Source organism: Rhagoletis pomonella, unplaced genomic scaffold, assembly GCF_013731165.1.
Source record: "Rhagoletis pomonella isolate Grant_MI unplaced genomic scaffold, Rhpom_1.0 Rhpom_scaffold_04663, whole genome shotgun sequence".
Lineage (NCBI taxonomy): Eukaryota > Metazoa > Arthropoda > Insecta > Diptera > Tephritidae > Rhagoletis > Rhagoletis pomonella.
The window spans coordinates 1-14,145 of NW_023463213.1; the positions used below are offsets into that span (position 1 = coordinate 1).

At 35.5% G+C, this 14,145-nt stretch overlaps 1 protein-coding gene across 1 annotated transcript; it reads left to right on the forward strand.

The window, feature by feature from the left end:
• The first annotated feature begins 7 nt into the window (after window positions 1-7).
• On the forward strand, window positions 8-13,672 carry LOC118754806 (poly(A) RNA polymerase gld-2 homolog A-like). Its single transcript, XM_036489681.1, has 8 exons — window positions 8-186; window positions 722-1,212; window positions 2,407-2,578; window positions 7,446-7,589; window positions 10,795-10,985; window positions 12,830-12,951; window positions 13,020-13,135; window positions 13,201-13,672. Exons 2-8 carry the CDS (start codon window positions 817-819, stop codon window positions 13,605-13,607), a joined length of 1,548 nt encoding a protein of 515 aa, XP_036345574.1. The 5' UTR covers window positions 8-186; window positions 722-816; the 3' UTR covers window positions 13,608-13,672.
• The last annotated feature ends 473 nt before the right edge of the window (window positions 13,673-14,145 follow it).

Genomic DNA, 14,145 nt, shown 5'->3' on the forward strand with positions numbered 1-14,145 from the left:
CCCCCCACCTGGAAGTTTGATTTCGTCTGGTCCATGCCCCACTCCAAAAGTAATATCATCTCCGAGCATAAGTGAACACGACGATCATAACCATCTCCATTTTCATCATTTACACCACCAACAGCAACCGGTTAATATCGCAAACCAGAATGAGGTGACACCATCAGCCAGCCATTTGAAGCGCAGGTGTGTAAAAATCTAATATACGTACATACATATATGTATTAAATTATAATTAAAAAATAATAAGAAGCGTGCTTTAATATCAAACCGAACTAAGAATTAAAAAAAAATAATAATTTTAATTAATTGAAATATTGCTCGACATTGATAGACAGTCCACTAAAATAGAAATAAACATTGAAGACTAAAAAATATAATTTCGCAAAAGAGTATGGGGTGTTTTACTGCATTTTATTTTTAATCTTACTTTTATAAACCATGAAATTGAAGTTAATAAAACTCACCCCAGAATTCCAATGAAATAAGGGTTTGTCTTTATGAGTGTTGAGCAATATCGTAATGAAAATTATTTTTACGGGATCACTACAAAAATACTTTTCGTTTCAAACTACCGAGTAAGGGCTCTGTTTAAGATATATATGTATAAGCCTGAAAAAAGCACTGTCCTCGCTACAAAATTGTATTTTTTAGAATCGGTCATATGCATATAATTTTATTGGATTTTAATGTGTGCAAAAATTATTTTAAATTGTTTCAGCTCCACTCCACAAATGGGGGGGCGGCACTATTATATCGCAACAATCACAGCAACACCATCGTTTTCCGCAGTCTACACAGGCAACACAAAGCGGCATGGTAGCCACTTTAAATAGCGGTGGTTCCCTACGTCAACGAAGTGGTGGGCGTAGTCAACAGCAAGGCCTCCAAAATCATCAGATGGCTGCTCCACCGCCAGCATCTATTTCACATGTATATCCACAGCATAATCTACTTTATGGTGGCCCGCCTACACATATACGTTCTACGGCAAATTCACCTCATGACTATTTCACACACACGCCACCCGATCGTTTTTTAGCACGAGCACATCTCGTAGAAGCCAAAGAAGCACCCAGCACATTATTAAATAATTCTAAATGGGATAATCTATCGCAGGGCGTTTGGAATAAATTTATTAACTCACAGCAAACGGAGGAAACTTTCAAACAGAAGATGCGTCTATGGCGTTACCTTTATATTATTGTTAAGGTAAATATCCCTTGTTTGGCCAAGACACATCATGTGTTCATGAATATAATCTCTAGTGGCCACAATTTAGTTTTGCTATAATGGATGCTAAGTACTTACAAAAGTCAAAAAAACGTAGAAATTTAGGATTCTCTAAATACTAAAGTGAAAACTATTTAAATTTTTGGATGCTAAATTCTATAATTGTTTATATGCTACAAGTGTTGTTAGTTGTTGAAGATTCACTACCAAGCCGCTGTTAAATCGGTTAAAACACAATGGTTGTCGTCAAGCTCAACTAACAATAGACCCATGAAACGTGCTGTTTCGACTGGATTGAACAGAATGAGAGGGTATTAGCTGATTAGGTTTAAGTGGGCAGGGGAAGAGGTGATTGGTGTCATCGGACAAGTCGCAAACCTAGTGCGTTTAGGAAGACGGCCTATATGTATGTATGTATGTTTGTATATGGACATACTAGTATGCATTTACAGGAATTGATATCTTTGGGACTTTTCTGGATTACCTCGGTATTCCTCTTACTTTATTTTTAGGGAACTTTGGGGTTCAAAAGTATATTCTAATTGGTGTTGAACAACTTTACTTTAATAGATTATTCTTTGGTAATTGCAAAAATATAAACAACTTAATACTTTTGCATTAGTATAAAAAGTTTGTAAACATTTTTGAACTTAAGTATTTACTGTACAGACATTTGGCATCACTGTTTACAGGGCACTTACGCGATATGTATTTGCATACCGTCGCTTAAAGTACAAAACCGCGTATCAACAAAATGCAAAACCGCTTATGTGAGGTAGCATAAATTATTTTCTAGAGAGTAAAAACGCTGATATTTCAAAATTATTATCTTTTTTTGTAAAGCAATCGCATTTCTGGCTAGTATATTTCAGGACGAATGAATAAGAGCTTGTATGAGCAAATCCAATTTTTGGCAAAAATGGCAGTTACGCGGTATTGCTGCTAAATGCTACTTTTTTGCATGTTCTCTTATGTATCATATATTAGAACGTATCAGAAAAGTATCATTTAATTTACGGTCTATGCTTATTTTATCTTTCATTTTTTAAATTACCAAAAATTAAGGTCCAGGTTTCTGCCACACTAATTTTTTCGGCAAATTTTTTTTAGTTATATAACTTTTCATGCTAAATAAAATGGCAAACTAAACTGTACGTATTTTTTAACTTACAGAACACTTATCCACGTTTCGGTCTGTATCTGGTCGGATCAACAATTTCAGGTTTTGGTGCTGACACCTCAGATGTTGATATGTGTTTGGTGTCACGAAGTAGTTCCAGTGTGGAACCTCGCATGGAGGCTCTGTTTAACCTTACAGTTCTACGAGATTATTTGAGCAAATCAGGTATGTATTCATTATGGAATAATTCAGCTTGCAATAATATTTAGAATAGTTGATTGTCGTGACTGAGACAAAGGCCGCATTTTGATAGGAGTTAAGGGGTTTAAAGGCACTACAAAAAATTACTACCTACCTAAATTTTACTATATTGCATTTTCTCCTAAAACAATAATTTTGTAATGCAAGTTGCACGGCGCACGGTGCATTTTTTTTGGGGGTGTGAGTGATCAAAAATAGGTAAAAACGTAAACAAATTTTGATCAAATATTTTAAATGTAATAATTCATGAGATATATATGTATATATATTTTTTTTTTGTATGAGAATTGAAGTCGGTTTTTTTTTGCCAAAAATTACTTTTTACCATGGAACGGATTTTTAGGACCTAAAAACCTATAAAAAAGGCAAAATAAAATACCGAAATAGGCTGGAAAAGGCAAAATAAAATAGCGAAAAAGGCAGGAAAAGGCACTAGGTATTGCAAAAAAAAGCCAAATAAGGCACTAAAAAAAAGACAGAAAATACGAGGAGCCGAGGTATACCGTGTATATTTTTAATCTTAAAAAAAAAAAATTTTAAGTGCTATAATCATTTTTTAAAGGTAGAAAAGGCAAAAAAAAAAGGCAAAAAAAAAACAACATCAAGTGTGTATATATGGAACCAGGGAAAGCTAATCATGGACATTCTTAATCGAATATACTCTATCTCTTTAGTAGAAAAAAGGCAATTTCCATAAAATCCGTTCCCTGCATATTACCTTTACCTTAGCTTTTAAATACTAAGCCAGAACTAGCCTAAACACTTATTTATACAGCCGTCTACTATGAGCTATCCCAAATAATTTGCATATATAAACTAGTTGCGGGAAAGTGCGACTTTTTATGTAAAAAGACTTTGAAGTCAAAAAATCTTATAATTTTAGGCAAACCAAGTAAAAAAGTCTAAGGCACTCCGCACATTACGCGCCTAATCATAGTAGAGTAATCGTTTTGTCATGTCAAAATGAATGCATGACGACTCGACGTCTGCACACTTGGGCGCCCTGCGTAAACCCTGCTTGCGCGCACATTACACATTCCTAGTATGTATGTATACATACTTTGGCAACGAAGCTTTACACCAGACCTGGGCAGCGTCCGCCCGGCGGGCGTCGTCGCGTCGTATTCGTGTATACTCACACGTTCTGCTTGGGAAGGCATCGAAACCTTCATTCAACTGCAGGACTTGTTCGCACACACCCAGTGACATCACTTGCACACACTCTACAAAAATGCTCTGCCGAAGCTGCCCATCTCTGCTTTACACCGTACGTTGGCATAGTAGAAGAGCATTTCCCTAGTCAACATGGGTTCCGTGGTTCGAATCTCATCGGACGAAAAATATAGTTTTTTTTTTCCTTTTTTATTTTTATACCCGAGCGCACTTGTGCTCAAGGGTATTATAACTTTGTTCACATAACGGTTTTTTGTAACAGCCAAAACGAATCGAGATAGATATACAGTTTTATTCTGAGTACTCCCGGGGGTTTGTTCTCCGGGAATTTGGTTCTCCCGAGAAAGAAATCCTCCAATAATTAATTCCCCGGGAGTAGCATTTTCTCCGAAAATTTGGGAGGAAGAAATTCGAACTGCGAAATAGCTGTTGACACTTTTTTGACAGCTCAACTTCGCCATTTAAAATAAAAAATCCTGAGGAAATTTTTGTTCATGGTAGGAGGAAAAAAAGAAGAGAGAAAACTTCCAAGGAATTTCTGTTCAGAATCGGCCTGATAGACAAATGTATAAATAAATAATCAGAATGAAAAAAGAAATCGATTAAGCGGTGACTTTCTGTCCGTTCGTCCGTCTGTCTGTCTGAGCACATGATAACTCGAGTAAAAATTGAGATATCTTAACGAAACTTGGTGTGCGTACTTATTTTTAGCGCAGGACGGATGGCATTGAAAATGGGCCAAATCGGACAATAACCACACCTACCTCCCATATAACGGTAGTTTTCAGAAATCTGCGATATTTTAGTAACTGCTGAAGCTTATTCACTCCAAATTGATATTTACAATTATTTTTAGACGAAAAATAAATATATCGATTTTTTAAAAATGGGCGTAGCCGCCGCGCCCACTTATGATTGCATGTGTATATCTTGGTAACCGCTCCACCAATTTCTCCCAACCTTGGCACCATACCAAACGGCTGAAAATATTTTAAATCGGACAATAAGCACGCCCACACATCCCATAGAACGGTAATTTAGAAAAATACGAAATCTTCGGTAAATCAGCAAATGCTGAAGCTAATTTATTCAAAATTAATGTTCGCAATAATTCTTTAGCGGTGCGAGAGAGACAACTGTCAATTTATCGAACCTTGTATTATTGAATCATGTGGGGTGTTCACAGTTCGTTCCAAATTGTGTCTGAAAATGTAGACGTCTACATTTTGAGAAATTTTTAGCATCAAACTGTGAGCACCCCTTTCTAGCAGTCGTCGCAAAATTGTCTCAAAACTTTGCTGGTGTTGCCAGACATTTCTTCCTTGCGTGCATTTTTTATATGTCGCCTTTCGATTATGTTTCTGAAAAATTGTAATTATTTAACTTAATTACCAATTTGTAATATTTGTTATTTCTTTTCCTTGATTTGTTTCTTTTCATCAGAGATTGCGCTCAAATTAAATGCAAATACAGAAAACGTGCCCAATAAATAAAAAAAATGTGATTAGTATTGCCATAATGCAACTCTGCTGCGAGGTTGCAAAATGTTGACGCGTAAAAAACATACCTTTGAGTGTGACAAAATGTAGACGGCGTCGTTTTCCAATTTTGTATGGGAAACAACAACACCACAGATTTTACGGTTAGAAAACGTCTTAAAATGTAGACGTCTACATTTTGAGACACTGTTTGGAACGAACTGTGAACACCCCAATGTATTCTATCATTCTTGGGTTATGAAGTTTTTACACCAAAGGCATGTTAGAGGCATAACCATGACTTAAAACACCGGAAAAGTTACGTGGATTTGTTGTAATATTAAGGAAATTCAAATGCACTAAAAGCAATTTTAAAATAAGGCGGATCATTTTCTGGTACCAACGCCTTTTGCAAATTCAAAAAAAAAAATGCTAAAAAAAACCACAACCCTACTGTTTAGTTTTTCGCTACTGCGCAGCCACTTTTTCAAAACACCATTTCATGTATTCGCGAATTAAAGGCCCTACACACGCATTGATTTATCGGCCAACCAGTAGACCAACCTACTTAACGAAATTCCCTACAAACGCACCAACCAGTTGGCGGATTTCATTTGAATAAGAGTTTTTGAACTGTGAACAACAGAACAGCACCGGTAAACTTTGCTTCTCATTTTTATGTATTTATAACTGCTACCGCCCCCGTTTTCACAAATTATACGCATTTTCACCAGCGAAACGAACCAAAAAACACATGTTAACGTTAATGCGCCTTTAAAAAAATGAAATCGAATTTAGGTTGCCAACTTGTCTACACGCAGAGCAACAAGTTGACCAATCTGTCTCAAAAATCCAAAAATTTTGATTTTGCTCCAACCTGACGAACAACTTGACGAAGGTTTGCGAACTTATATACCACCAACTTCTAGCGGTTGGCCGATAAATCGGTGCGTGTGTAGGGCCTTTTATGCATACACGGAACCAGTTTTGAATTCATGAAATGAAGAACTCGTAAATTCTTCCGCATAAACGTAGTGTGAGATGTTTGAAAAAGGAATAAAAACCACCCCTGCCTACCATGTAGCGGTATGCTTACCATGTAGCGGCAGTTTTCGGAAAGGTGAAAAAACTATATTTAATTTTTGCACTGGATATTTATTGTTCGGCTCCACTCGAACTTAGACTTTTTTACTTGTTTAAACAAACCTTTTAAATTTCTTGATATATGTACACCGACTTTTTATTTTTTATTCACCTAGAGCATCTAACTATCGAAACCTTAAAGCGAAGCGCACATTAGCGCGATTCATACGTTGCGAATCCGCAGAGCTATAAATTACAACAATGCCACCCATATATTTTAATGAGCTAGCGCACACTTGCACGATTCCGTCGCTGCTAATTTTTCGAACATTCAATGAAAGTGAAAAGTGTCATAGCAATAAATGCAAAGAAAAAACTAAATTGTGTTGCTCAAAAACGAATAGAAAACGAGTGCAAAAATACACCGAAAAAAGGAAAAATTAAGTACATCGGAATTCGACGCAAAAAAAAGCGCACGGGTGTGTACACGTTTGCGGATTCGAAGTTAACAGCCAAATTCGCAGCGATAGAATCGCGCTAATATGCGTTTCGCTTAAGTTATGTCATGCCTTGCTACGTATTCGCAACGCAGGCTTGAAACAAGAAAATACCAGATGTTAAGAGACAAACAATGGATTGTGTAGATGATGAGTAACAGTCACATCTCTAAATGTGATAAATGCAAGGGTGTTTTGCAGGTATACATACAAATGTCGAGCAATGGCAATCTTGGCAAACAAATGACGCTGTCTTTCGCGCCAAACTTCAATACGGAAGAATGTATAAAATTTTAAGGGAGTAATTTGCAGTTACCTGAAGGAAGGAAAGTTTGCGCGTTGAAGTTGCATAGATTTTTAGGGATTACATTTGTATGCAGGTAGCAAAATCTCCATATTAACCATGTGCTTATAAAATCGATGGCTTTGCACAGAAGTTCAGTAACTAAATTTCCTTTGGCGTAGCCGGTTGTGCTTGGACGTGTGATGATTAGTCATGCATTAGTTTTAAAAGTTATTTCGAGTTTGTGGAGTGCACATATATATCAGCGTTAATTTTTTTACTCAACTGCAATGCTAATGTTATTGTATTAAATGTAGCCGAGTTCGAGAATTTCAACCTAATCGAAGCAAAAGTGCCAATATTGCGCTTCAGGGATCGTATTCATCAGCTGGAAGTGGATTTGAATTTCAATAACTGCGTTGGAATCAAAAACACGCATTTACTCTATTGCTATTCTCAACGTAAGTAAAATTTTCATCACACTTACTATTTAAGATCGTATTGCTATGTAGTACGTGTAGTATTGTAATCTTTTCGTTACTCAAAGGACATTTATTCAATATAATTATGTGAATTTTTGGCAAAGAAACCATAAATTTGATTGATTGATAGATAGTCCTTTTAAATTCAAAAAAGTGGTAAAATTTCGTGTTTTATAGAAAAGTTTATCCGAGACCTGAAAAAGTTGTTTAGTTTAAGGGCCGTTTTTTTCAAGCCGCTTTTAAAACTTTGAATGACAGAGAAATTTTAAAAGCTGCTTGAGAAAACAGCCCTAGTATTGCATAAAAAATCAAAAGATTGATGTGCAAAAAAAAACGTGTTTTTCGACATCGGCTGCATATTTTGTCAAATATTCACAAAATTATTTTATATATGTACGTATGTATGTGCATAGAAGCATGGTAAAGTAAAACTATACATATATATGTACATATGTATGTAGCAAGCATGCTCTTCTATGGGGATGTGTGCAGGGATGCCAAAGTTACAAATTAGTGCGATGTCCAAAGAACATGCCGATATCAATACCACATCAAGAATTATGAATACAAGATTGTGTTCTCCCTGCGGCGATGACATTTCTCTAGTAAAATTAAACAAATCCGAATAAGGGGTTAAAAGGCACTGTGTCAAGACAGTACATTTTCTTAATGTTCAATTTTCGAAAGAAAACGTGGTTTAAAGCGAAGCGCACATTAGCGCGATTCCATCGTTGCGAATACGTTGCGAATTCGGCTGTTAACTTCGAATCCGCAAACGTGCGCACACTTGAGCGATTTTTTCGCGTCGATTTCCGATGTACAATTCACTCAATTTTCCCTTTATTTCGTGTATTTTCGCACTCGGCGTGCCCAAATCGTACAAAATACTATTATTACGAAAGTTTTTATTAGTTTTTGTACATTACACGTTTTTTTCTTTGCCTTTATTGCTGTGACACCTTTCTTCTTCTTCTTTGACGCCTTCAAAACGCTGCAAGCCGCGTTTCGAACGCGTCAATAGAGAGGAACATTGAATGTTCGAAAAATTCGCAGCGACGGAATCGTGCAAGTGTGCGCTAGCGCATTAAAATGTATGGGTAGCATTGTTGTAATTTTTGGGCTTGCGGATTCGCAACGACAGAATCGCGCCAATGTGCGCTTCGCTTAAGTCAGTTAAATTGTAAAAAATATGTGATATATAAAAGGAATTAATAAAGAAACAGTTAAAAAATTGTGATTTTTTTAGAGAATTGGTGAATTTCAGTGCATTTAAAGTCTCTAAGGCGTTGTTTACTTTTACTTGAAAATTGTCAAAATCGGCAAAACCAACGTTGCGGTTTGTGGAATGCACCACCTTTGTTCGCTACATCGTGGCTCTGTTGGTTGAGTGTACTAGAGTAACCTGGTGTAGGAAAATGCGTTCGACTGTTGCGACACTTTTAGTGCACATAATAATAGATGGTCGTGGCGGCCGTATATACACTCACTCACTTAGGCTTTCTGCTCATTGGTCGTCCAATCATAGTTGAGTCATAGTTATCGTCATGAAGCAACGATTACATGACGATTACACTTCTGCACACATGGTCGTGATATTTCAATTCATTTGGCGTCTAAAAATTCACTTGGAGCAGGTATTTTCTGTTTTTTTTGGTTGATATTTTCGCGAAATATTTACAAAAACCTGCAATTTTTTAAATATAGACTGTGCTGCAACATTTCTAGACGTAATTTTCCAGTAATATCTCTTCTTTTCTTTTCCTGGAATGTGTTTTGTGTATGCACACAGAGACTTAATACAATTTCGTCATATTTTATAGTTAAAACGCTCATATTTATTAAATTTTAATGCAATTATCCACATTTTAATAATTTCCACAGATTTTATGCAAAAAAATACTAATTTTTATACAATTTTAATGCAAATATTAACTTTTTCACTAATTTTCCCCCATAAAATGTAAACAAACAATGCGTGCACAACGATTAGCAAACGACAGTGCCGTACTTATCCGTTTCTGCATCTTCTACGATTTGCCGATAACTAGCCGATAACGACAAGTGTGCAGATCTCCTTTGAAATGCATGTGCTCGGCTCAAAATTTCAGGGCGAGACGATAACGCAACTATGATTGGACGACAAGTGTGCAGATAGCCTTAGGGCCGGTTACTCAATGTCTGGTTAACACTAATATCCGGTAAAACATCGTTATCGACGTTACCGACTCCATGTTATATGCATGGAGCCGAACACGTTGATAATGATGTTTAAACGGAGATTAGTGTTAACCAGACATTGAGTAACCGGCCCTTAATGTTTTGCAAGCTAAAATTTCGTTATTTTTTTTTTACAAATATATGGTTCATACTATAAATCAAAGTTTCAAACTGTATACAAATATACAAATGTATACGAATTAAGCAAAAAATTAAAAATCAACGTGATTTCTTAGCCACTTAAAATTTGTACATTATTATACTAAAATTGAATGGGCTATAAAACTGCATTCCAGAAGTTCGTTAAATCGGCTCTAACGGCCGTTTGTTCAATGTCCGTTACCACACACTGAAGGTAAAATAATAATATTAAAATAATAGATTGGCGCTTACACAATATGTTAGTGTTTGGCTGAGCTTCTCCTCCGCTTTCACTAGCGATTTGTGTTAACCAGACATTGGGCCGTATGCATAAAACCCAAGCAAATGCTTTTTCTTAAAATTTCAAACCTTTACTCAATTTGTTCAAATAAATTTAAATGAAAGGTATGAAATTTTAAGAAAAAGCAATTGCTTCGTTTTTATGCATACGGCCTATTGAGTATGTTCCGGTACTACTGCATATAGTTAAAAATAGTCATCGCCCTATGCGTTTAATGTAACGCAAATGACTTCTGGATTGATACATGTTCTTTGGTTGGTTTAGTTCAGCTATGCCTCGAAAATGGAAGTGTGCAATGATCTTTACCCCACTTCCCTTTTATAGTTTTTGTCCAGTACTTGGCAACCCTGATTCACATCCACATGTGACTTCCATGTATAAAATTTGTTTTCATGCAGTATGGCAACAATATCTAAAGTTCGTCTCCAACCTTCAAATCTGTGAAGAAAGACGGCGAAATGTGTTTTGCATATCATCCTGCACTAATTGGAAGAAAAAATTTAATTAAAGAAATATTTTTTTTAGTTGATTGGCGATTACGTCCTATGGTATTAGTTACAAAACTGTGGGCACAATATCACAACATTAACAATGCCAAAAATATGACAATATCGAGCTATTCTTTGGTTCTCATGGTAATACACTTTTTGCAGTACGCTGTCAGCCCAGCGGTGCTCCCATGTTTGCATGAGTTGTTCCCTGACAAGTTCACCTTGGTAAGTAAAGAACTGCATACAATTTATATTATACATTTAGTGGAAAATTTCGTACTTTTGTTGCACTTTGAAATCTACATACATATCTGTGTTCGTATGGAAAAGTAGCTTATGTCGAAAGGCTGGCTTTAGTATAAATCGGCATTCGCAGCATACGATTGCGAATTACTCACTGGCGCTGAGCCGTTGAACAACTTTTGGCAAATAAACGTGCAAGAAATAATTCTGATACTAGCAAGTCAATATTCTTATTAAGTCTCTTCAAAAAAGTCCTTGTCGTTTAAAGAATAAAGGGAATGCAGCATTATACTAAAGTCTGCCTTTCGACATAAGCTACTTTTCCATACGAACATAGATATGTTCTCGTTGCAATAATTTTCGCAGCTAAGGCGGCGGTTTCGGTAAAGAGGAATTTACATGAGGCGATTTTGCAGGCAACTTTTAGTTGAATGCAGCACTTGCCTGGCGTAAATGGCCTTTTAACTAATCGATTTCAATGAAGTTGGTCTGCTGTCTACTTTTGCCCGTTGAAAGTTTAATCATGTAAATTCTCCATATACTAGGTATACATATCGTCGATGTTTTGGCAAAACCGCCCATCGACCAATTGCAAACCGCCTATCCTAACGGCACTCAAATTTTACAGGAGGCATTGCCTTGATATGCGGTATATTCTTTAGCTATTATTTTAAAAATCTGTTGTTTTAATACCGAATTTATGATTCTTATGCATAAATCTCGATGCCTGGAGTTCAAGGTTACCAAATCCCATTTTTGTCACAATGGCGATTTAGGCGGTTTTGCAACAGGTCGATGGGCGGTTTTGCAAAATCATCAACGATATATACATATATTTTTTGAGTTCTAAATTCAATGGCAGGGAAACCTCTGCTCAAACGCCAGGTTATTCCTCCAAGTGTGTTATGTTTCGTTATTACATATATTTAAATTGGTTTATATCCATTTACATATATGTAAGCAGCAGTCCGAATTACCACATGGCCAAGACCTCGTGCAACTTCTAATTTTCTTTTATCTTTCATCAATTTACCAGTGTTGTCGCATCTAATTTAATTGGGTGAATTCCCATTGCCAAATATATTGTTGTATTTCGAACTTGCCTGGTTATCAGGTTATGTGGATAAAAATTAATGTTCTGTAGTGTATGTTATTGTTGTAAAGAGAATAAAAAATATAACCACATAACCTCATAATCAACCAGGCAAGTGTGAACAACCACATTTGTATCAAAAAATTGTGTTTCAAATTATTTTAAAGTGCTTTCAATTCAATTTGTATTGTATTTAAATGGCAGGGAACTAAGTCCTCATATCGCCAGGTTATTCCTCCAATTTAATAATTATTTAATTATTAGTCAATTTCCAAAATTAGTTGAAAGTGCTTAAAATATGTTTCATGTCAATTATATGCATTTACTTTGGAACAGTTATGTTAATACATTTATTTTTTATAATTTTTTTTTTATAGTTAATTTGTTCATACTATAGTACCGTTTACATTTAATGAAAGGCCTTCATTTTTAATTTATTTATTTTGCTTTAACAAAAAAAACTCGACAGGTCAGCACGACCATCCATACCCATCGAGGAGCCATTTGCGACTTAAATTCTCTATAAGCGATTTTTATTCACACGACATCACTTCGACAGTGAAATGCCTACATTTGGTATGTTGTGGTTTCGGTGAGCCACTTAACCAATGTACGCAGGATAAAAATCGCTGTTACCGAAACTGCTGCCTAAGTTCTGAAATTTCCTAAATCATAAGTACGTCGTTACACTTTAATAACACTTCGCTTCGTATCTATTTTATTATTATTTCAGCTGCGATCAAATGACTTTGGATACGTGGACATGAACGAGACCATTGGGTCATATGAATCAAAAAATACGCAATCTATCGGTGAACTTTTTCTGTATTTTCTAGAATATTATAGTTGTTTCGAGTAAGTAATATGGTTACTAGTGTTTTTAACATGGATTTTTAATTGTATTCACTATTTTTTTTTATTAGTTACGCTCAGTTTGCAATCTCAATTCGTACTGGTGGTATCCTGCCAATTAATGTATGTCGTCTAGCGAAGTCGTCGAAAAATGATATCCACCAATGGAAGGAGCTCTGTATTGAAGGTAAAAATATTAATTCAAGGATGTCATACGATGTGATTTGCAATGTTTTTTTTTTTTTATCATAGAACCTTTTGATTTAACAAATACAGCGAGGTCGGTGTATGATTTCGAAACTTTTGAACGTGTCAAAGCAGTATTTTTGGCTTCGTGGCGAATGCTGCAACAAACACTTGATCTAAACGCTGTTTTTGCACCAATCATCTTACCAGCACTTCATCATATTGTTTCTCCATTGAGTCACACTGTCCTACAATATGAAGATTCCAATGTTAGCACGGCATCGGAGATTTCAACAAGAGAAAACACTACACATGGTTCAGATCAAAATAGCGGTACAAATCCATCTCCGACTGTTACACTGCTTGCTTTAACAAATGAATCGAATAAGCATGCTTCTAAAGAAATTAACAACAACAACAACAGCGGAAATAGTAACACTGTTGGTGGATCACGGACTGAGCTGGTTTCTTGAGTTTAAAAAAGGTACATCAACCCAATGAACCATTTGATGGATATTCGCATAACGTCCGCTTGTATGTAAGTTTAAATATCGAGAATCATTCCTTAGTTCGTAAAACGTCTAGTCAATCCAAAGTCTTGATTTAATATAAACCCCAATGGGAGTTGATTCAAAAGACTGAATATCTTACAGATTTAAACATAAGTTAGAATTTTGATATTTGTATGCCTTTAGTCTGAATTATCACTCCTAATGTCAACATCAGGCTTTGTTTTTTAAGTGTAAAACGAAAGTAATGCAGTTAACAAATTTACGTACATATATGTGGTATACTGACAAATAATCGGCCTTGTTGCGAATTCAATGCGAACAAATATTCCTAAAAAATGTAAAGCAAAACATAAAACAAACTTTACCACCACTTAAAAAGGTAGAATTTTTTTAATTACAATTTTTTAAATAGTTAATATTTAAAAGTTTCAAACTTTGTACGAAATTTAGAAAAATTATAAAGTTTTCTTCAAAATTTCAAACTTTAATAAATTTTGAC